This window comes from Urocampus carinirostris, chromosome 3 (genome assembly GCF_059441175.1).
Source record: "Urocampus carinirostris isolate Australia breed hairy pipefish chromosome 3, RoL_Ucar_1.0, whole genome shotgun sequence".
In the NCBI taxonomy this organism is placed as follows: Eukaryota; Metazoa; Chordata; class Actinopteri; order Syngnathiformes; family Syngnathidae; genus Urocampus; species Urocampus carinirostris.
The window spans coordinates 43,314,701-43,339,425 of NC_142351.1; the positions used below are offsets into that span (position 1 = coordinate 43,314,701).

General features: G+C 39.2%; 1 protein-coding gene across 3 annotated transcripts in view; it reads left to right on the forward strand.

The window, feature by feature from the left end:
• tns2a (tensin 2a) overlaps window positions 1–24,725 on the forward strand; it is a 102,140-nt gene that overhangs the window by 32,105 nt on the left and 45,310 nt on the right. For all 3 annotated transcript variants that reach the window (XM_088331974.1, XM_088331975.1, XM_088331976.1), the window contains exons 2-3: window positions 7,741–7,840; window positions 9,414–9,451. In XM_088331974.1, coding sequence (XP_088188100.1) covers window positions 7,741–7,840; window positions 9,414–9,451 — 138 coding nt within the window. The remainder of the gene's footprint in view (window positions 1–7,740; window positions 7,841–9,413; window positions 9,452–24,725) is intronic.

Here is a 24,725-nt window from a genome sequence, read left to right on the forward strand (position 1 = left end):
CCAACAAATGCAAGACAAAGTGGTTTTGGTTATACGTCCGCTATTACATTCCTGAAAAGTGATATAAAAGTGAGATAAAACCAGGTCAAAGTGGTTATAGTAGCTAGGGGATGCAAATCTCGGCAGGGATGCATTTCTCGGCACAACACCGGCTCGGCAGCTTTTATACCCGTGGTCCACACGCGGAAATGACGCGGAAATGACGCGATAAGGAAGCGGAACAGTCGCCGGCGTCTGTTTTGCGGGCATACCACCGATGAACAGCGGGTTGGCCAATTTTGCGCATTTTCCATCGCGGGCAACCACGGGCAAAAAAAAAAAATCGCAAAATTTTACCCGCAATACAGACGCAAACGGCTGTGTGACCGGGCCCTTAGGCTAAAATGGATGGAAAGATGGGAATAGGAAACATTTCGACTGACTGTCAGTGTTTCTTTAGTTGGGCATAGAGCACACTGCATTCACCATTATTAGTCTGTAGTTTTTAGGCTTTAATTTATTTCTTTTATGATGTAAGCCCCATAAGCCCCCCCTCCGAATAACTTTAGCCAATAGTGATCGATTCAACTGATGATTGACACATCTTTTTTGGCCAATTGCAGGCTTTGTTTTGCCCCTTTAGTCAAGTCAAGTCATTTTTATTTGTATAGCCCTAAATCACGAAGAGTCTCAAAGGGCTTCACAGATTATTACACTATATTACACAGACTATTTTTTTTTTTTTTTCCAGCCGACGAGAAGAGTAGGTTATTCATATGCTATGGAGTAGAAGTGAGTTTTAAGTTTAGATTTAAACATTTCCACTGAGGTTGCAGATCGGATCTCAGGGGGAAGAGCATTCCACAGCACCGGTGCCGGGATGGAGAACGCTCTCGAACCAGCAGAACACTTCTTTGCTCTTGGGATCACCAGAAGACCGGCACTCTCAGATCGTAGGCTTCGGACCGGGACATAGGGGCAAATCAGATCTGAAAGATAAGAGGGAGCAAGTCCATGTATGATTTTGTATAATACTAAGAGAACCTTGAAATCACATCTAAGGCTAACTGGGAGCCAATGCAGGTTAGCCAAAATCGGTGTTATGTGATCGTACTTTTTTGTCCGAGTTAAAAGCCTCGCTGCGGCATTTTGTACCAGCTGAAGAGACTTGATTCTAGACTTCGGGAGACCAGAGAGTAGTGCATTACAGTAATCGAGACGGGAGGTAACAAACGCATGAATTATAAATTCCGCATCGGACTGAGACAGTATTGAACGGATTTTAGCAATGTTACGAAGATGGAAGAAAGCGGTTCTAGTAATTTTCTTTACATGCATTTCAAAGGATAGATCAGGGGCAAATATGACACCTAAATTTTTAACTGAGTCACTCTGTGTGATGTGACATTTGTCAATGTTCACAGCAGTTTTTGAGAATAAGTCACGGCATTTAGATGGACCAATGACTAACATTTCGGTCTTTTCAGAGTTAAGACGCAAGAAATTGAGTGACATCCACTCTTTTATCTCAGTGAGGCAGGCCTCCAAATTTCCACAGTTTAGTGTGGGAGATTCCTCCAACAGAAGATATAGTTGAGTGTCGTCTGCGTAGCAGTGGAAGCTGATATTGTACTTGCGAATAATATCACCTAATGGAAGCATGTAAATGCTGAAAAGAAGGGGGCCAAGCACTGAACCATGCGAAACACCACAGGTAACATTAAAGGGCTCAGATGTCATTTCACCATATTTAACACAGTGCGTCCTATCTGAGAGGTAGGATCTGAACCACGAGAGGACGGTTCCTGAGAGACCAATCCATTTTTCCAACCGTTCTAGTAGGAAATTGTGGGGCACTGTGTCAAAAGCAGCACTAGGATCCAGCAGCAGCAAAAGTGATGAAGCGCCAGAATCCATTGCCAGTAGGAGATCATTTGTTACCCTATGCGAGCCTGTAAATGTTAAAAAGGATCTGCCCCCTTTACCTCGGAATAACTTTAGCCAATAGTGATCGATTCAAATGATGATTGACACATTGGTTAGCCAATGAAACGCCGGTATATAAATCCCAGCATACACCGCGGACTACTTTGCGTTCGGGGGAAAATCTAGTCGGCGGCTGCTTGCATTAGTTGCAAGACTTTGCGACTTAATATTGATCCATATATAAGGTGCACTGTATTATAAGGCGCATGGTCAGCTTTTGAAAAAAATTAACACTTTTAGGTGCGCCTTATAGTGCGGAAAATACGGTAATAATAACAATGTTTACATCAGGTGGCGCTCAGTGTAAAAGCAGACTAATCTCGACTGTGGTATGCTTTGTAGCTTGCTAAAAAGGATGTGTGTGCATTGCTCCATGGCTACAAAGGAACTCCTAAAGAAGACACTTTGTTTTATTGTGGTTTTGCATCAATAATTAGCTTGGTCTCATTTTGGAAGTGTTGTGTGTGCCCACAACAGTCTAATTAGAAACAGTCTTGAGTCTTTAGTATAGCACAGCGAGGAAGACATTTTTGAACTATTCACGTTGTGCCAGTAATTGCTGTCCTGGGGCTCGGCTTGTTTTTAAGTCCTTATCCTCCCTCAGTGCACCATCTGATTTCTGTTTTCTTCATTTTGAAACTTCTGTAAAATTGTTAAAAGACTCTAATGTTTGATTTGTTTAAGTATCCCCTTCCAATTTGGGATGCTGATGTTGTTTATAGAAGTGGCTAACCATGAGTTTAGTTTGGCATGCTGTTTCTGGTAGAGAAATCACACTGGTGAGATTAACATTTAAAATAAATGCCAAATCAAAATGTCAAAATGTTTGGCAGCTTTCTTATGTTGGGAGACAACAAGAGTTTACACAAATCCTTTGATGTTTCACGGTTTACTCATCACGGTTAACCAACTTCGCAGAGTTTCATCGTGCGTTCTGCATTCTGATTGGCTAAACAATCAGCCTGCATGTCAATAATGTTGCGGTCTGAGTTGTACACATATGTAAAACAGCTTGACGAACAAACATTATGTATACACAAATCTTCTACTTCATGTTTCTCTAAAAGCCATCGTGTCAACAACACGTTCCGGACTGACAAAATCACCGGATGCTGTTTATCGCCAACAAAAATGGACTTCTCCACTCGCTAAACTTGCTCTTTGGTGTTCCCTAGTGGCTCCCTGGCGTGTTTTCAAATATGTTTGATACTGAAAAAATATAGGGTTCTGTAAAAGAAAACAGGACACCTTCTTAATGTTTTGCAATGAATATCGATAGAAACAGCATGTGTTTATATAAGGGTTTTTCATTTTTTGTGGCTCCATTCATATTTTCTTGGGTCTAATGTGTCTCAACATTTTGGATTGCCGACCACAAAGTAAATGCAGTTTTTTAATAAATGATTGCAACATGCTATCATGTGAAGTGAAGTGGATCGTGTCCTTAATCTACACAGTTGTGGAATACTGCAGGAAGACTTTTTTTAAACTTTAATTTGACCGTACAGACTTTATTTGTTAAAAAAATGTTCATGAAGTACTTTTATATACAAACACGTAAGCCTGTAAATTAGGGTTGTTCTTTGGTTTCAATGTATAATAGAGTATTTAAAAAATGTTTTACAAGTGGAGAGAGCCAAGACTTTTCTCACCTGAAAGCACATTTAGATGTGGTGTTCAAATGAGGAAACTGATATTTCTATTGTTTCGAATAAAGTCTATAACATATTTGAGATGCCTTCAAAAAATATCCAACAGATTGGAGGGTTACTCTAAAAATGTAATCTGATACAGTAATTAGTTACCTGTTGTAAATGTAATCCGTAACTTTATCCAAATACCATAATATTGCAGTAATATAATTTGATTGCTTTTGATTACTTTTATATTACACCAACACCAGATATGCTCGAAAAAGAGTTGGAGGAAACCAAGGTCAGGTTGTTTGTGATCCAACAAAAAGTCTCAAATATTAACCACATATGTAGTTTATTAAGCAAAAATAAAACATTTTCTTTCAGATGGGAGTAAAGATATTCTTTGTTTTAATTCACACGAAGAGCAAATCAAGAACCAAATATTTTTTTAAACACACCAAGTGTTTTCTTTTTCAGACGTTATGTGCCTAAGTTGTTCTTGTTTGAAGTGTTGATGAGAAATCTTTTAACAATATTCACACAACGTATTCACTACATGTCTCTGAACGTATCACGTACCCATATATTTCGTTACGCCCTAGTCCTGCAGATAGTTAATACATGTTGCCACTTTTCCTTAGATACCATGTTACATAACTCATTTGGTCCAATCCATGTGCCTTCCTCAATCTCCGTCCTTTTGCTCTGGGAGCTACTGAATGCAGCCTGTAGCAGGCAATGCCAACAAGCAGGCAGCTGTCCAAACAGTGACCAACCTCGAGACCCGAGTCGGAGCATCAGCATCATGGAAAAAGCACGCAAACAACTCAGTCTCTTTGTTACCAAGGAGTTACCTCAGTCAGAAGAAACAAAAACACTTTTGTGCAAAATCAAATTGAGGTAAACAGTCGGGCTGCAACTTACGATTATTTCAAGAATCGACTAGTAACTTACTTTCGAATTGATTCGGCAAATAATCGCATAATAAAATATTTTTTCTTAAAATTAGGATGATGTGTGTACAAATTAAATACAAATCTTGTTTGGTCAGTAGCAACATAAATCCATTAATAAACCTCTGTTTATTTTTTAGGGACAGGTTAATAATTAATAAATTATAACCAAGTAAACATTTTTATGGGTGTAAACTGTAACAGACTCATAAGCAACAGTAGAACAGTAAATAAAATGGTGAAGAACATTTAGTGGCTAACTGCAAAGTCTGTTTCAAAAGAACCTAAAGATCCTCAACTGTTTTAAGGGAGAGTGTGTAATATTTATTGCCTCCTCGTGGTACAAAAACACTTTTATCCAGTTAAAAACAAACAAATATTGATCTGAATACTAGGCAAAAATACATTAACTATCTTACCTACATTATTATTTTTTTTTAATTATTGGTCGCAAACTTTGTATTTCTTTTAAACCGTGGAATCCCCACTTAAGTCTGCGCCATTTTCGTTCGGGATCTTGCCGCCACACTGTGCCGTGTATCACTCGCACTCACTCATACCAGACAACACAGTACCATCTAGTGGTCAATTATTACGCATTGGGGCTTAAAAAACTGAAGTCGTTTTTAACTGTATGCATTTAATTTCAAATACCTTTGTCAGGCACAGTCTGGAATAAACTGAAGCTCTCGTTTCCAGCTAAATATATATTTATAAAATGTACAATATCGTCAAATCTAGATTGGCTCCAACGTTACTTAAATCCTACCGTGGTCTGTAAGACCCTGCTTTGTTCAACTGTCCGACATGCGTTTTAATTGCTAGTGCATCACCGATCTGCTGCCATCATACGCTAGGGCTGCTTTACAAACTTTTCAAGTATTCTTTTTATTGGCCGTTTCCAGGCTATAGTGCTGCCAAACTTTAGAGGTTTCGGTGGACTAATTGATGTTGACGTCACAATTTTTGTATGTTTATGTTAACACTCGGGACAGATGCTGTTGCGCATTTGCGAGCCCTCTGTTGGAAAAACATGTCTGGAAACAATAGTCGAAAGTGAATTCCATTGTCGACTATTTCTATTCCGATTTTAGTTGACAAGGTTGACTAATCGTTGCGGCCTTTTTAAAAAGATGTCTCAGACTCTTCATTTTGGATACTTGCTTTTTGTTTCGAGAAATAGCACCGTATATTTTACACATTGTCCTTTAGTCATGGGTGTGTTCATGTTCAACGACGTTACCGTGTCATGTCAGAATGCTCAAGATAGTGGGTAGCCTGCCTGACTTTAAATTCTGAAGTTTGGGGATTGACTTTTGGATCTTAGGATCTTGCTCTCTGGTAACAAGTTCTACCAGTGCTTGTGTTACTTGACCCTTTCCCACATTCCACATGCATGTTAGGGTCATTGAAGAGCTTGAATTGTCCTTAGGCATTAATGTGAGCGTAATCCATTACTTGTCCAGACCAGCCGAGAATGTACCCCAGAAAAGGCTTAAAGTCAATTATTAGTGAACACACACTAATAACCTATTGGATTGTTAGCTACTTTTGTTTCCCACTGAACACACATGCACATGCGTGCACACACAAAGTTAGGATTATGATGTGGTATGAGCAGAAACCACACTGCTCCGAGACCATTACACAACCAATGGTAAAAAAGGCAAAGCAGTCTTGGATGAATGTGGATACAAAGTCAAGAAAATATGTGCTAAAATGTCAATGGATTGCTTTAATTGGTCTACAACATATTTTCCTGACTACAAGGCAATAACTGTCTAGAAAGTTGAGTTTTCACTTTATAATCCAGTGTTTTATATGTGGCCAAAATTAGAAATAACCATATTTGTGCAATTACTGATTAGTCAATATATTTTATTGCTGAGCACAATTTCAATGGTGGAAATGGATTGAAGAGGTTAGCAATTGTTTGGGCACCAAATCCTATCCATGAGGCTGCTAGGGACATGAATGGTTATTCACAATTGTATAATATTGGACGCAACGACTATCTAACCTGGATCGGAGCGGGAGAAAGCTGGATCACATAAAAAGGCATTATCTTTCTGTCATTATCACACTATTTTTTGTCACCGTACTATATGTTAATAGATATGGTAAAGAAATGGGAAAACAAAGTGATCAGAAATCGGTATCGAATTTTGTTTTGCTTTTTCTTCAGTACAGACTCTTGAGCTTTGTTAAAAACAGTGATCCATTCTGTATTTTTGCGGTTCCCAACCTTTTCTATACCCTGGACCGGTTTAAAGTCTGACTATATTCTTGTAGCCCAGCCAAATAATAACATCAAAAATTTTGTACAGTGATTAAAATAGAATAATGATATGATAAAACCTGTTGCCTTCATGTAGCGTTTATATCCCTAGTAGTCTGATGAATTGGTTCTGTGCTGTGTTTCAAGTTTGAGTCCCGTTGCAACCAATAAACGGGAACGGTGCTAGGAATCAAATGAACTGAAACATTTCAAGGCACTGGAGTATCCTGCTGCGTTGTTCATATTTTTTTTCGTTTTACTTTTGTTTACGTTAGCTACCGTTTTTCTTTATATTTAAGCCTATCCTGTCCTTAATTAAATAAAAGATAGTTTTAAAAATTCTCAAATTTTTGAGTGTGCTTGGGTTGAATTTGGGGTTGCCTGAGCACCCCCAAAAATGGGCTGGTTGCCCAAGGTGCCAGGTAATGTACGAGGCGCGATATATTGTGTGTAGGAAAAATGAGTGTTTTTCGTTTTTTTTTTTTTTGTTTTTTTTTGTTTTTTTTTCTTTCTTATAGCTTGGTCTTAATTTTATTTCAAAAGGTATTAAAAAGTCTTATGACGTCTTAAATATAACTTGCCATAAGCTGTGGGAACCCTGCTGTGGTTTGAATTTCATGCACCTTGTAGTCTTTTATATGGCAAAAAAATAAAAGAAAAGACTATTTTTGGGGTGTGAGCCTTACAGTTGGGAAAACTTTCTTTTTTTTGTACAATCCTTTTTATCCAGATTTGTAAACAGTTGATAACGTCTGAAGTCATTTTGTATCTTTTCAGAACTTGGTTTAAAAAATAAACAGGGTTGTTTTGTATATGTTGCTGAGTGACAACAGAGCTTCAGTGCGACTTCCAAGCTATTTATCATCCATGATTTCGTCTTTTTTGACTGTTTTATGTCTGCCAACAGAAAGGCGAGCCTCACGCCTTCAAAGAAAAGACCTTTAAGAAAAAACGCCAATGCACCGTCTGTCACCAGAACGTGGACAATGCCGGCTCCTTCTGCCGAGGTAAAGTAATGCAAAACTGTTAGCCACTCTTAGGCTTTTTATGAAATAAGTTTTATTGCGTAGCACTTTTCACAGACAGGAGAGGAGAGGCCAATTTAAAGGACAGGGGAAACTGTTGTCTTAACTTGTCAACATCATGAGACTGCATGGATTTCTTTCAAAGATCACCACCAGGCAAAGTCACATTACAGTAAAGCACAAGCAGACTGTTATAAAACACATCGGTCTTTGACTAAAAACAACATTTAATTCACATTCATGTGACAAACGAAACAGTGCTCAACACTATCAGATGGCAAATTGGACCCTACGAAGAACTGTTGTCAACGGTGCGCAGAGGGAAGCTTCAGTGGTATGATCATGTCACAAGATCTTCAGGAGTGGCCAAGATAATTCCCCAAGGCACAGTCCAAGGGGGAAGGAGGACAGGAAGACCTAAAAAGAACTAGGCCGACAACATTAGGGAATGTACGGGTGCCAACTTTGCCACACCCAAGAACAGGCAAGGAACCGTCAACAGTGGAGAAAGCTGTACAGAGTTGCGTCCAATTGGTGCCACGACGACCTAGGCGGTCAAGGGATCCTTTTTTTCATAAGGAACGACAGTTTTGCAACTTATTAGTTTTGCAACATGATTCAAGATTTTTTTGCTGTCCAATGTCATGATGTCACCTCTTCTTTGACTTCTTGTTATTCCCATGGAACAACAACATACAGTATTTTCTGCACTAAAAAACATTCCACATTATAAGACACGCCCCCCAAAAAACAGGATTTTGTGATATTTCTTGCATATATATATATGACGCACTGGACAATAAGGCGCATCCATCCATTATCTTCACCGCTTATCCTCAGTCGCGGGGGGGCTGGAGCCCATCCCAGCTATCTTACCAGTCACAGGGCACAATAAGGCCCACAGAATTAAAACTACAGTAAGAGCTAGGGTTGCAAAAAATAAAAACAATTTTCATAAAAATGTTTTTTTTATAAAGAATAAGTTCATGACATCTTTCACCACTAAAATTATTTCATCCATTCATTAATGTTTACTGTGCTGTTCTTACTCTGAAGTATCCCCTTTTTCGCCAGTTAAGACAGCTAGTGAATGATCTCCCGAATAAGCGGACTTCTTTTTTTAAATGTCGTTTATTCAGAAAATGGCCTTAGCCATAACCCTTATAAGGTTGCCGCAAAACAAAAAAACAAAATTAAAAATAGATTACCAAAAAGTCCCGTCAGCTCGCTAACTATACAGACACATTTTTTTACCCTTAACAAAAATCTTTATTCAAGTAATCACAAAATATTTTTTGCCTGAAGCATCAACAAAGATAATTTGCATTGAGCATGTTAACCACAAGGGGGCACTCAAAGACCACTGCATGGCAGAACAGATTTCGTATACGTTATCATGTAACTATGCTTTTCCAATTTTATCCATTTTCCCGTAGGTAAGGCGCACTTGCAAGTTTATGGCAAATTTGGGGTTTTGAGTTACACCCTGTGGTCCGGAAAATACAGTACTCTATATTCTAATTTTGTCTTTCTGTTTTGTCGTTTTCTTTCTCAGTTTGCAAGACCGCCACTCACAGGAAGTGTGAAAGCAAGGTAACACTCAAATTGGATACATGTTTTTAACTCACTGGTTGATAGGGGAGTACTTGTTGCTATCATTAGCCATTTTCTAGTTGTGGTTGCCTTCAGGTTAGTGATTATAACAATACAACTGTAAACGCAGGATGATGTTAAGGTTTTCTGATTCTTTGGGACAGGACACATCCATTTTAATTAGAAGCAGAGAAAATCTTCAATTTTAACTATCATATTTATTTGTGTAAAGCGCGCACTAGTGTATAACGCGTGTTCTGAATATTTGATCTAAAATGGGAATAAAACTTTGTTTCACTCTTTCATCGCTCAAACTTAACATTGTAAGTTACAAATGTTGAATTTGTGCGGCAATGATAAAAACAAATTATTGACAACCCTAAAAAATAGTGTGATAATGAGGTAAAATAAAATTTCTATTTGGACGTATGTCATCCATATTTCTTTTCATTAGTGGCACTCTAAACACCACAACCCCGTTTCGGTTCTCGTTGCATCCAATGTTTTTTGATTGTGGTCAGTGAGATTTTCTGATTGATCAATCATTGCAAAAATACGGTAATATAGTACTGTAAAACCTCGTGTTTAAGCTTTACTCAAACTTATTTCTTAGGTAAAAATGCATGTTATACACCAATAGATGCGGGTTGTTTAATATGTTGCTATAATGACATCAGTAGCATTTCAAAAGGCTTCAACCTCAGCTGAGGAGAACAGATGTTCAAAATACCAGTCATGATGCCCACTATCCAGAAGCAGAGCTGCACCATGTTTGTTCATGGATTGATAACACTACTTTTGTAAGTGGTTCAATGAAATTAAATAATTATCCTATTGTATTTATTCACGTATAACATGCATTTTTTACCTAAAGATAATTCATAATTTTGCTGCGAGTTGTACACAAGGTTTTATCTTTTTATCGCAAGACATTGGTTGAAGCAGGAATTGAACATAGGTCGTTGCAGTGACAGGGCCAAACTGTAACCTCTGGATCACCAGTGATATAGATGACGTACAAAATTGCATCAGATTTGATCTCATCATCACACTATCTTTAGTCACGGTGCCATAGACTAATGTAAATGTTGTTTTTGTAACATGTGAAACACACAAACAAAAATAACATTCTTTTCTGGTACCGTACATAGAATAGTTTGACAACGCCATCGATACCACTAGTTGTTTATGAGTAGAAGTCGGTGCTCTCAGTGCCGGGACCCGGGTTCCATCTAACTGCAAAATTTGAGCGGAGAAAAGTGGAACAAAATTTTATACCTTTTTCTTATAGAAAAATCAGGGTTGTGGGTTCATTTTTTTTATGGTTTTCATAGCAGGTAAACAAAATGTAAAGGCCACCTTAAAAGAGTGCAACTTTTGTCCCTCACGCCTTGACTTTGACACCATTGACACCATTGACACCACTTCATAGTAAACATATAAACTATTTTTGAGCATTGTAGATACATTATCCACACTAGAAAGTGTTGAAATATAGCGCAGTGGGTGCAAATGTCTAGCAGCGTTTGCTAATGCTGTAGCCGCCCTGTCACATTCCTCAGAAAGAGCTGCAAGCTGCTTCCAAAGCCGCCCTGCTGCCTTTCTGAAAGGCTCATTGATGGAGGGATGCTCTAATGAATAGACAGAATTGAGTTGGCTGGTGGGCGGAGATTGTAAGCCGTGGTCCGAGTGGGTAAGAGTGGGTAGGTAGAGGCTGGTAGTTGCTTAAAAAAAACAGAACACTCTAGAAACAGTGTCAAACTCATTTTCAACGAGGTCCACGTGATGGCTGTCCTCAAAGAGCTTGGTGTGACTTCAAAATGTGACTAAATGTAGTTAGTATGTAAAATAAATGTAACTACTCAATTGTGTAAAGTAACATGTATACTGTATGCTATAAACGACATACAGCGATACCTCTACATATGAGCTATGAGAAATTCGAGAAATGAGATGTCTTTCAAGGAAAGACTTTGCCTGATAGGCAAGAGAAAAATGTAGTTTAACAGCATTTTTAGACGTTACCACTTGAGACTAGTCTTCGAAGGTGGGGTACGTAGTTTGAGGTGTCCTTAAAAAGCTCGAAGAGTCTTTATTTATTTTTCTCTGCGCCTATTTGCTTTCATCTTACTTTTATTATTAGCGTTCCGGCCACATAGCGCATTAGGGTAGAGCAGTGCTTCTCAAATATTATCTGTCACATTTTATGCTTTCAAGGGTCACTTAAAATGATATGGTGGGCCACATTTGCCCCTTAGGCCATGAGTTTGTCACATGTGCCTTAAAGGGATGTTGTGTATTATTTGAAAATAATATTGATTTGAACAATAAGCAATAATACATGAACTATCATATAAACTTCTGTTTTTTAAATACTCGTTGGCCAAGAAATGTAGTTTGCATATGATGAACCTCACCTCGAGGGTGCTGACATAATTTTCCATCATCCTTCTGCTACCGGTACCCCAAAAATCAAAAACAGGCTGGGCAAAAAAAGGATGAGAAAATTTGTGCGGTTTACTCAACTCAGGTTTCTGTAGTTCGTAATTTTCTGATGTAAAAAAGAATCCAAAATGCACGGGCAGTGGGCAGGGGACACCCTGAACTGGTTGCCAGCCAATCGCAGGGCACACAGGGACAGACAACTCATTCGCTCATTCACACCTAAGGACAATTTGGACCGGCCAATTCACCTGAAATGCATGTTTTTGGATCGTGGGAGTGCCCGGAGGAAACCCACGCAAGCACGGGGAGAACATACAAACTCCACACAGGAAGTCTGGAGCTGGATTTGAACCCACGACAGGTTCCCATGACTGTGCTGCACAGCCGTTTGCGGCTGAATCATGGCCAGAAATTTCTGCCTGTGAGGCGGACGCTATTGGACGCTTTGAGATCGCCATACAGACGAGATACAGCAGTGCTTAACACGCGGTCGGAAATTCACACGCGGTTGGCTGCGCGAAAAAGTTTTGAGCTGCTCAAAACTTTGAGCACGTGTTAACCGCGGGCGGCACACGAGGTAATGACGCGGAAATGACGCGGAACGACGTGCTCTGGCCGCGGCCAGGGCGTGGTTACACATGGGTAGGACGGGAAATTTCAGCGGGTAATCGTGGGTGGAGCATGGTAATAGCATGTTCTGCGCCTGTATCGCGGTGTTATTACGTGAAATTAGTGTGTTACGCGTGTGACGGTCAAACGCCTTTCTCCGCGTATATATAGCGCGATTTGCCGAGCACACGTCAGTTGTGCTCGAGACGTCAAGGGGGTGAACATGGATTCCCGTCACCGTAGTGACCTCGTCTTAATCCATTTTTATTTCTTGACATTTGTTTTCATTTCATAACAAGATAATAAAATAAAAATGGAAAAACTATTACAATAATAACATATTTGCTTCTTCGGTGACATAGCTTGAAATCTTGATCTTCACGGGACTGTGTCTTGAGCGGTTATGATTTCTACAGCCCGGTGTTATGCCGAGAAATACATCCCTGCCGAGATTTGTATCCCCTCGCTACTACAACCACTTTTACCTCGTTTTATCTCACTTTTAGGGAATGTAATGGCGAACGTATAACCAAATCCACTTCGTCTTGCATTTGTTGGGAATGTAATACAACTTAAACCATTCCGTCTTTGTTTTTGTTGTGAACGTAATCGAACGGTAATGCACACCGTATATAAAATCCTCCCCCCCTCGCGTGAACGCGCATTCTGCTGTGCTTCCAACAAAAGTGATCGTATTCTATATAAAACGCTTATTAAAACAATAAAGCGAGCTAATTATAACAATTGGGAGATCCTAGTCTATATAACGCGTTTATTTAAACAAAAATGCGTTTGTTAACGCGGATGAAAAAGTCACCAACGTCAATGCACGCTTCCAACAAAAGCGATCGCAGAAGAATGCGCGTTCACGCGAGGGGGGTGGGGGGTTGCGTAGGAGTCGGATTTGGGCACAACATCGGCTCGGGAGCTTTTATACCCGTGGTCCACACGAGAAAATGACGCGGAAATGACGCGATGAGGAAGCGGAACAGTCGCTGGTGTCTGTTTTGCGGGCATACCACCGATGAACAGCGGGTTGGCCAATTTTGCGCATTTTCCATCGCGGGCAACCACGGGCAAAAAAAAACCGCAAAATTTTAGCCGTGATTCAGCCACAAACGGCTGTGTGACCGGCCCCTAACCACTGCGCCGCCGTGCTGCACGTTTTTCACCCTTGCATTTGTAAATAAAAAAGAACAAAAGAAAAACAACTATTGAAATCATTTCAACTACAGTTTTTTTCTCTCCAGAATGAAAAGTGACAAAAATACAAACACTAATTTAAATGATCTATTTAATGATTTGGAATGATCTTCCTACTTTATTTAAATATATTTTTGGTACTTTAAAACTTAAACTTTAATGTTTTTATATTTAGTATAGTAAGGAGCTAAACTTTCTCTGAACTTTTGCATCACCTTCCTCTGGTGCTATTTTTTAAATGTTTGTATTTTTTGGTATTTCTTTAATAGGCGAATTGAAATGTTGTCTGGAATGAGCGACATCCAGTGGACTTATTTAAAACTGCAGTTTGCTGTTTGGCTCATTTTTCTTTTGTGCTTCTCTCAGCCTTGTCTTGTGGGCCACATTAAATTATGCGACGGGCAAGACAAATTACGATTCATTATATAATTATTTTAAAAGAAGCGCTGTTATCACTCTGCACAAGCATACCGCCTGACGATATCAATCACAGCAGGATTCTCAGGAAAGGAGCGGTCGCATATGGAACCGGCAGTGAGTTCCATCTCCAAAATTGAAGGAGGGTGGAAGTCCTGGAGTCAAAGTTGTTTTACTAGTAGTAGCACAGCAGACCCTAACCTGAAATTTGAGGGGCCTGCATACATTTAAGGGTGCTCACTATACGTAAAGCAAGGTGAACAATAATTTTAAAAATAGTTTACTTAACTTTATTGGTCACTTTGGTGCATGTAGATGATAAGTACTTAAATTTTTCTAATTTTGAGAAGAAAAACCACCATGGTGTTAGGTGCTGTTTAGAGACCTGGTTGAAATTATACGAGGTATTTAGATTATTTTTAGTGTAGTCGAAGATTTAAAGTCGTACCATCTGTTTAGTTGTGGACCGAGTTAAACATCTGTTACAAGTGTGAAAAGTTTTGGGTGTTTTCTTGCCTACACTTCATTCCAAATCGGGACATTCTCGACATATGAACTCGACACGTCTGGAGGCTGCCACCTTTTTTTTCCTGCTCCGAATTGTTACTTGAAACTAATCTTTCGCTCTCACTTTTTTCTATACTATCTTTTTTTCTGCAAATTCTCAAAAAACAATACAGATGTGATCTTATACTCTTCAAGACAGATTCCATAAAAAGCCATTAACTTTATTTTGAGCACGTTTCTCTTCCGAAAACTCTCCTTATCTCTCCTTTTCCTGAGTGGAAAATTGGCGTACAGTGGGTCTTGTGCATGAGGCCCATGGGCAAAGATATGAAGAGAAGTTTGGAAGAAGACAATCAGAAAATTGGGAAGGAGGGGAAGAGTGGAACAGTGGGAGAAGGAAGGATTAAGCTTTGTGAAATGCATCTTTTGATATGTTGACTGGCCCATCCGCATAATTGGGCATGATTGGGAAAGAGTTTTAGGAAAAAATCTTCATCAAAAATGTTTTCTCAGTGCCTGTAAAAAGAATCAATTTTTGTGTGAACCTCATTATCAAGAATCAGGGTTGAAGTCAACCTGACAATCTTGATCGTAGAGGCGTAACAGGCATAAATCCTCATTAATGGAATGAAACTTGATTCTCCACAGGCTTACATCTTTAAAAGAAAGGCTGCTTTCCTGACCTAAAGTCCACATCATTAACAGAATTTGTAGAGCGTCTGCCAAATCGTATTATGGATTAACTTGCTGTTCCATTTGACGGTCCTCTCATACTTTTAAACCATTCCCTCTAGTTTATTTCAGCCAAAAAACATATTTGATTCAAAATGGTGCCTGTCGTATCAGCAGCAGATTATGCACAAAAAACACTGGCATATCTAATATTTGGTTGAAAATGGACCATTTTCTTGTTCAAAATAAATTTTATTTTTTGAGTTGTTTTAGATATAATGGCTCAGTTTAGGCAGAGGCAAGAGCTTTTAGTTTCTATGGCTACCCTGAACACAAAACATTTCAAATCATCAATATAAATTACATTTTTCAAATTACTTTCTCATATGAGTAAACAAAATACATTTTCAAGATTTTAAAGTAAAACACCCAATTATTTGACTTGTTTCAAACAAAGTGCCTGCATTTTGGTGGTTTCAAATCAAAATGACCTTTTTTTTCCCCCCAGACAAAATATTTGTATTTAGTTTGAAACTACCCTTTTAAAAATTCTATGTATGTGTTTATTTATTTATTTACTGTGCAAAATAACTTATAAAGTTGATTGGATTGAGTCAAGTCATGGAGGAGTCCACTCTTCTCAAATAGTGTTACCTTAAATACAGTTCTGTCAAAAGTATGTGGCATGTGTTCACTAATGACCTGTTCTGCTGTCCGTTGTCGAGACTTCAGTATATTTTACTGTTAAAAAAAGCAAATGAAGTGCCACCACTTGTTCCCAGGCAAAGTTCCAACACCTTTGATGCAACCGGCCCATAAAAGGTATTAAATAAAAGGTCATGTATGCAAGGTTGTTTTAGTGCTTAGAAAAACTAGCACCAAGAAAAAACCCCAAATGTGAGATACAGCTTAAACCATACTAACTGTGTGTATCTGTGAGACAGATGTGTCAAAACATAAGAATTTACTGTATGTAAATGAAAAATAAACATTGGAAGGAAAGTATAAAAAATACCAAATACCTAAAAAGCAATATGGAACGGGAAGTGGCGAATGCTCGCTCTATGCCAAATTAGCAACAGAATCCTTCTGATGTCGAACCCTTTGATTAGGGTGCTTGTGGCCTTTCCAGACGTAAAGCCAGACAGTCAATCTAGGAAAGATGGCAAGAAGCAGAGTCAAAATCCTCGCTAGAAGAGCTTGAACACAGAGGAAGGTGATGAAGCCATGGGCCGTTCGCATAGACAACATGCTTCCTGTACAGTGTTGTGATTTCCCATCATGCAGCTCCTCCACGTCCCAAATGGACTTCTTTGCTGGTCAAATAATACCTGTGCTGTGATGTAATCCGTGACCCTCTGCCCTTTTCTTGCTGTTTAAACATGAAGCACATTTGACGTAACGTTTTTACTGCCCATTTCATAGTTGAGGAAAACACCCTCTTATTCTTTCGATCATCCTTCTCCTGTTTCTCTTGTCATCAAGCAAATTAAGTCCAGTGGGAGTTAGGGCTGCAGCTAACTAGTCACCGACTATTGAAAGGATTAGTCGAATAATCTGAGATTTATTATATTTTTATTAAATTAGACATGAAGTTGATTTAATTACTGCATGTGGAAAATGATAATTAACACAAAAAAGGGGTACAATGAAAATACACCATTTTTGGCTGATCGTTGAAGCCCCATTAAACCCCAAGCACATTTACTCTACATAGTGGTTTTACTGGTCATTTTATAGTAAAAAGACAAAAAAAACCATCTGAATCTCTCATCTTCCTAGGGTTTCCCTTGCCATCAGACAAACGTAGGGGTCCAGAGGTGGTATTACTCAAGATGAGTCTTTAGTTTACTTTATGTGGCCTTGAGTGCAGAGACCCCCTCCCCCTGCCTCTGCTGGCTCTGAACCCCTTCCACATTTTATTCCTGTAGTCATGTGAGTGAGCCACTTTGGAAAACACAAGCCAAATGTAATGTGGCAGGAAACTAATGCTGATCAACCAGCAGAGATAACTGTACTATCACAGACACCTTTGCTAAATCATATATCTCATAGTGCCTGTTTTCAGCCAATCAGAAAGTGAGGCAGACAACAGCCCGTGGCTGACGATTTAGGTTGGCCATCTTTGTATCACAAACAATACACATGTACCGTATTTTTCGCACTATAAGGCGCACCTAAAAGTCATAATTTTTTTCAAAAGCTGACCATGCGCCTTATAACACAGTGCGCCTTATATATGGCTCAATATTAAATTCGCAAGGTCTCGCAACTTACTCAACAGCCGCCGACTCGATTTTACCCCGAACGTGGAGTAGTCCGCGGTGTATGCTGGGATTTATATACCGGCGTTTCATTGGCTAACCAATGTGTCAATCATCATTTGAATCGATCACTATTGGCTGAAGTTATTCGGAGCCTCGGATTGGCTAGATGGCCAAAACAAACCCTGCAATCGGCCGAGTTTAGCAATGGCGTAGCAAGTCCGCGGTGTATGCTGGGATTTATATACCGGCGTTTCATTGGCTAACCAATGTGTCAATCATAATTTGAATCGATCACTATTGGCTGAAGTTATTCGGAGCCTCGGATTGGCTAGATGGTCAAAACAAACCCTGCAATCGGCCGAGTTTAGCAATGGCGTAGCTAGCTTGCTTAAGTACGCCATAAAGAAACATGTTTCATTAGTCTGTATTTGTAAATATTCTACTCTCCTGGATTTACTTCACTCACTGTTGAAAGAAGACCATGATTGCGTATTATTATTGAACGTGAGAACTTAGGTGAGTTATGCGGCTTTATATTTTCCCGGTATCTTGTTTTAGAACGATCTTGATGTTGCTGTGATGAGTTGAGTGAATTAAACTAATGTGCACAGTAAAGTTGTGAGCGAAAATAGAAACATAGAAATGTTTGGCATTTCTTGAATCCCAAGACTTTAACCTTCCGAATGATATTTGAAATGACGCATTTGAGTGACATCGTACGGACACCGCATCCGCACGTGTCTACGACACGTATTTACTTCTTTGCAAGCTTTGGGAATGTTAAGGGGGTAATCAGTTTGACTGAATCATCTGACTGTTTTGTCGACGTTCCCATTGTAGCGCCTTATAATCCGGTGCGCCTTATCTATGGAAGATATAGGACCAAAAACTATTTTTTGGGGGTGCGCCCTATAACCCGGTGCGCCCTATAGTGCGGAAAATACGGTAAATGTAAATGGTCTGCATTCAATGAAGACCTCCCAAAGCGCTTTACAATGTGCTTCACCTTTCTCTTTTACACACTAACTAACCGATAGCAGCGTCAGCCATGCAAGGCAACTACCTGCTATCAGGGGCATTAAGGATTCAGTGTCTTGCCCAAAGACGCTTCGATAACACGGAGGAGCCGGGAATCGAACCTGAGACCTTTTGATCCCAAGACGAGCTAATGCCGTCCTGATGTGATCCACACGCTTGTATCAAATGCACCGACGATGTGTTTGGGGCACTTGTAATGTAGATCAGAGGTATCCAAAAAGATTGGTTGGTGTGAAGTTTTTCCCTTTTCGTCAGCCAAAAACTAATTTGGAGAAATGTTTGAGATGGATAAAGGCATCCGGGCAGCCTCATGCTCAACTCAACATGCAGAGGATTGATGGGAACTGGAACCAAGTTATTTGTTCTACAGTGTTTTATCTTTATTACACTGCTGTTGGGTCGGGTGGTTGTCATGGAGAGAATATGGTGCCATGAGCTTCTGGCCATCGACTTTATTACTCGAGTCAGAAATCGGCGTGCACAGTGGATCCCAATATTTAATGTGTATGAATAATACCGTCTAATTTGTTTAAAATTAATAGATATTTGTTGCTGTTGCCACCCTATTTGCTGCACTTGTGATACATGGATACCGTATCTAAGGTGGCAGTGGCTTAGCGCTTACTGTCTGATGTATGAATTGCATAGCTTTGAAAATAGGCTGTCTGCTTTTGTGCTTGTTTGTGTGCATCAGTAACAAAGATGTCATAGCTTAAGCACAAACGTTGGAGAGAAAGGCAAAACACTTTTTGGGTTTGCTTTGCGTGTTGTTGATCCTGAATCTTCTCTTCCGGTTCAGTCATATTTACCATGGCTTAATTACTGTATATACTGGTCTTCCAGCTAGCCTAGTTCAGTGTTTCCCATACCATATAAAAACCCTGGTGGGTCACCAGGTTTTAATTGGTCCCTGCCCGGGTCTTTCGCTGAGCAGAGGCGGGAGGGGTTCAGGGGGGACTGCTGCAGAAGCACATTGAGCACAGGAACGGTTCAAGAGAGATACAATACAAAGGACAAAAAGTAGATCAAAACAGCATGGAAATTATCCTTATTTTGACTCATTTTAATTATATTAATGGCTTCAAAACATTGTGCATTGTCTATCATTGAAAGAAGAACCGGAATCAACCTTAAGTTTACCAATTTGTGTTTTTAAATGCCACTATTCAGTAGAGACTAATGATATTTTGGTTTTTGGTTAAAACGTTTTATATTTTTCGTGTTTTTCAGAGGTTTTGTGTTGTTTCAGTCAACATTGGATGAAAGTTGAATTGTAAATGGTAAAAGTAAATGTATATATACGGTTTTATACAGAACTGAAGAGTACAAATTTAAAAAAAAACATTTGTTGTGTCCTTGTTTTTCAGGGATTCCGTGTTGTTTGACTTTGAAGTTGATTACTATTAAAAAGTTTAAATTAGTTAAAAGTTCACTGTAGGGTAAAAAAATCAAAGGCTGGTATAATGTAATAGTGTAATACATATTATATTCATTCATTTCATGCATAATGTTACATTGTTATCGGTCATTTATCGGTTAAAGCAACGAAAAAATCCGTAGAGCCGTTTGGGAGCTAAAATTAAAGGGCCGTTTTTCTAAAAAAAAAAAATTGGAATTCTTATCACTAATTAGGTTGCGCTTTACAATAATATACCTGACAAGTTATACGTTTTCCCCTCATTGAGTACGCAGTATAACAATTTTTGTAAGTGAAAAAAACTATTAAATGCTGGGTGCATGGCCCCAGGCACGCCCTCGGACCCATTCCTTGGGGTCTTACAAAATTCTATGGGAAACATTGCTATTTGATTAGTGTAAAGTCAATTGGAGGGGACACCTGATATTTTCATTCGCATGCTTTTGTGTGTGGCCTTGCCACACACACATATAATCATGAGGGCGCAACTGCAAGCAGTAACATCTGTGCATTCTTGCTTTTTGGACCTCCAACTTCATTCATCCTTTCTGTGGACATTTTTATCGACAACCTGGCTCCGTAACGTGGACCAAAATTATACTTTGGACATTAAAGCTCCACCTCTGGGACCTGTACGACCTGATACTCGCTTGGCCGTCTTCTCAGCTGCTGGAATTAAAACATGGTTGAGTTCTTTTCCATTGGGAGCCAACAGTTGTGTGGGAACAAGAGTGAAATACTGGAGAAAACATGAGTGTGTAAAATGAATGAAAGAGAAAGAGGGGGCAATGAAATCTCCTGATTTAAATGTTTTGCCTAAAACAGTATTTCTTAAATGGTGGATTGTGACCAAAAAGTGGGCCACAGATCTGTTTTAAATGTATCGCGGGCCTTAACTTTGGCAAAACAATCTTATGAAAAGGAAAAAAAAGTAACTGAGGGTCAGTTGCACTCTTTAACAGTAGTTGGTGATACTGTCCTGGAAATGTGAGTTGACGGCCACCATTTCAAACCACAGAAGGAGACCAGTAAAGCTTTACACTTGTTGAGCATTGCCAAACGCAGATACAGCAGAGAAAATTGGAGACTTGTGTTTTATTGAAGACAAAAAGCAAAGTGAAGTGTATTGAAGTTCAAAGGACAGTGCGTTTTATTTGACCACTAGATGTCGCTGTATGATGTAGTACAACCGTTACAAGTGCTAAAAAGCACAAGGGAGAATACAAACTTCAGAGACTCAAAGTGACCAAACTCTAGCTTTTTTTAATTCTCATTTGTTTGCCTAGCCTTCCAAGAGCTTTTTGATATTTTACTGGTGCTTATAGCAGCAAGATGGCCCACAATTATGGTAAAGCGCATGCTATGTTAACTGAATGCAAATTTCTCAACCTATCAATGTTTTAGATAATTTTTCTTTTTTCACATATCACTTGTATGTTGATTATTTTTTTGAATCAGTATTATATATTTTTTTAAAATTACATTTTTTAATCACTAAGATTTAAAATACACTATGTCCCTTCAAAATGACTGTTATTCCTTAAAGTTTTTTTTATATATGAGTATATTCTACAATCATTTGTTAACACTGCACAATCTTTTCAGTCATCCATCCATCTGTCCATCCATTATCTGCACCACTTATCCACAGTAGGGTTGCAGGGGTGCTGGAGACCATCTCAGCTGTCCTCGGGCAGTGGACAGGGGACACCCTGAACTGGTTGCCAGCCAGTCGCACAGACAGAGACAGACAGCTCACTTGCTAATTCCCACCTAGGGACAATTTGAACCGTTTTTGGAATGTGGGAGGAAACCGGAGTGCCCAGAAAAAAAACATTCAGGCACAAAGAGAACATGCAAACTCCACACAGGGAGGCTGCGGTAGCTGGACCTGACCCCTGAACCTCTGCATCGTGGGGCTGGGCGCGAACCACCCAGCCGCCGTGCTACCTCTTTTTTTCAACAAAGTAAAATATTTTTCTTGATTAGGCTCGCGGCTTGAAATTAGGGCTGCGTGGTGGATTTTGAAGTCACTCCAGCGAAGAACCACTGGCTCAGAGAACACAGTCTGGCTGAATCAATTTTGAAGCTTAATGACATTTTATAATGCAGTTTCCTCACTATAAACACAGTCATCATGGTGCTTTGCTCCAATAACCCATCCACGAGATTTCCAGCAGGCCCCCTCCAATTTAGAGTTAACAGCTGTGTGCACACCACTGTACATACAGTACAATTGTGTGCACCTTTCACTGCGAAATTGTTTTCCTGGCCATGCTTGTGATAGTGATATAATTAGAGTTTATTAGGTGTAAGGCAGACATATGAATCTTAAGTGGAACAAGGCAAACATGAATAAGCAATTGATTGTACCTTAGACATTTGAATTTGTCTCTGGTCTATGAATGCACTATACGTCCAGCAAAGAACACATCGATGAATTTTCATGGTAGAGATTACAAGAGCCAAGAAGAAGTCCACAAGTTAGAGAGCATTCCTCATTCCAGCCCAGGGTCTGTGGAATGCTCTGCCCTCTGAGATACGATCTGCTACCTAAGTAGAAGTGTTTAAATTGATGCTGAATACACACTTATTTTCTATAGTTTCTAAGTGATGTTGTGTTAGGGGAGAAGGATGAGCCCGGTTGATGCTTGCTGCATGCGTTTCAAGCCATCGTACCGGCACTTCTAGAATGTGTTGCATCAGTCAATGTGTTGGGAAAGGAAACTTTCAACTTGAAATCTGTCATTACCTATGTTATTGTTGATTATTTCTTTTTTTCTGTGTGGATGTACTTGCAACATCAAATGCAGCCTGGTCATTGTGGAAGGGGGATTACCTTATGTGGCCCCTCACAAGGTTTTTTATGCCGCACGCACCATATTTTACGGGCTTTACTGATTTTGTCCTTACACATGCCGCACTTGTATATAGGTCGCATGAGCCCACATTGAAACATGTAACACAGTCACAAGTTTATCCCGAATCTGACTATACTGTAGGTGCCGCGATAGTGGGGGGGATTTTGTAGAGGTTTATTGATTTATATTCTTTATCAATTTTCCATTATCCGTTATCGGCCAAATCATAATACACTACGAAGCCAATAGGCTGAGTCAAGGTCCTAGCCACAGGACCAAGAAGCAATCAATGTGTATTGCTTATACTGGGCCGATGCATGGAGTGGACAGAGCGAGCTCTTATTCATACTCCCAATTGCAAAAATCAATCCATAACTTCAAAGCCTTATAAGGGCCCTTGACAAGGTCCCGGACAAGATCACACTTTTTTTGGTTTGAACAAATTTATTGACACTAATAACAGAAAACAATCATGACAATCTCAACAGCAATTAAGCACATTCACAATATTATATTCCAATATGACGTTTTTAACAGCAAACACATTGTGAGGTTTGAACAACCCTTCCCGAAAATCTTATTAGCAATCAAGCATATTCACAATTTCATTATATTTGTTTTGGTTTGAACAAATTTATTGACACTAATAACAGAAAACAATCATGACAATCTCAACAGCAATTAAGCACATTCACAATATTATATTCCAATATGACGTTTTTAACAGCAAACACAAAGTGAGATTTGAACAACCCTTCTCGAAAATCTTATTAGCAATCAAGCATATTCACAATTTCATTATATATATATATATATTTTTTTTTTTGGTTTGAACAAATTTATTGACACTAAAAACAGAAAACAATCATGACAATCTCAACAGCAATTAAGCACATTCACAATATTATATTCCAATATTACGTTTTTAACAGCAAACACAAAGTGAGGTTTGAACAAACCTTCTCGAAAATCAAACATATTCACAATTTCATTATATAACTTTGTTAGTGTCAATAGATCCGTCCAGGCCAAAGTCGATTGTCCTCGGTCTGAACAAATCCACCGACACCAACAGCAGCAAAACACAGCCTTACCGACACAATTCAATGCAATCACCGCAGCCGTCAACATGAACGGAAAATGATACCGGTAGTTACAATTTAATGCAGACCTTTAAAGTCTGGGTCCCGTTAAAAGTAATCCAATAAAAAAAATGTATATTTCCAAAGTTAACGGTGGGAAAAATATATATCAACTATTGTCCGCTGCAACAACAAACAGATTTAACTCAGCTTCACCCCACTTCCCGTCATTCCGCGTTTGCTCCGCCTCTTCTTTTTGATTCGACGGTAGATAACAAATCACAATACGTCTCTAAAATAAATACATTACAAAAATATACAGTTGCAAATACATATTATACATGGTTACACATATTTACAAAGAAAGACGGTACACCGAGAGAGTTTTCAAAGTTTTAATAATAATAATAATAATATAATTTTCATCCCAAACCGTGCCTGTGAAAGGTACCACCACGCTACTCCTAACACGCTCGCTACGCATGAAGCGTAGCTGTTAAACAAAGCCATACCGCAATTGCAAAATGGCCAGGATCCGGCAATTTTAACAACAATTCCAAGAGCTTGCTCTGTCCACTCCACGCATCGGCCCGGTATTGCAGTACCTCCGGGAACGGTGCATTCGCAATGATCGCAACAAGGCTTTAGGGCTAGGACCTTAGCTTAGCCTTTTGGCTGAGAGTAAGTGTCCCGACTCCTAGGCTTTGTAGCGTATAATGAACTGACCGATAACGGATAATGGATAATGAATAACGA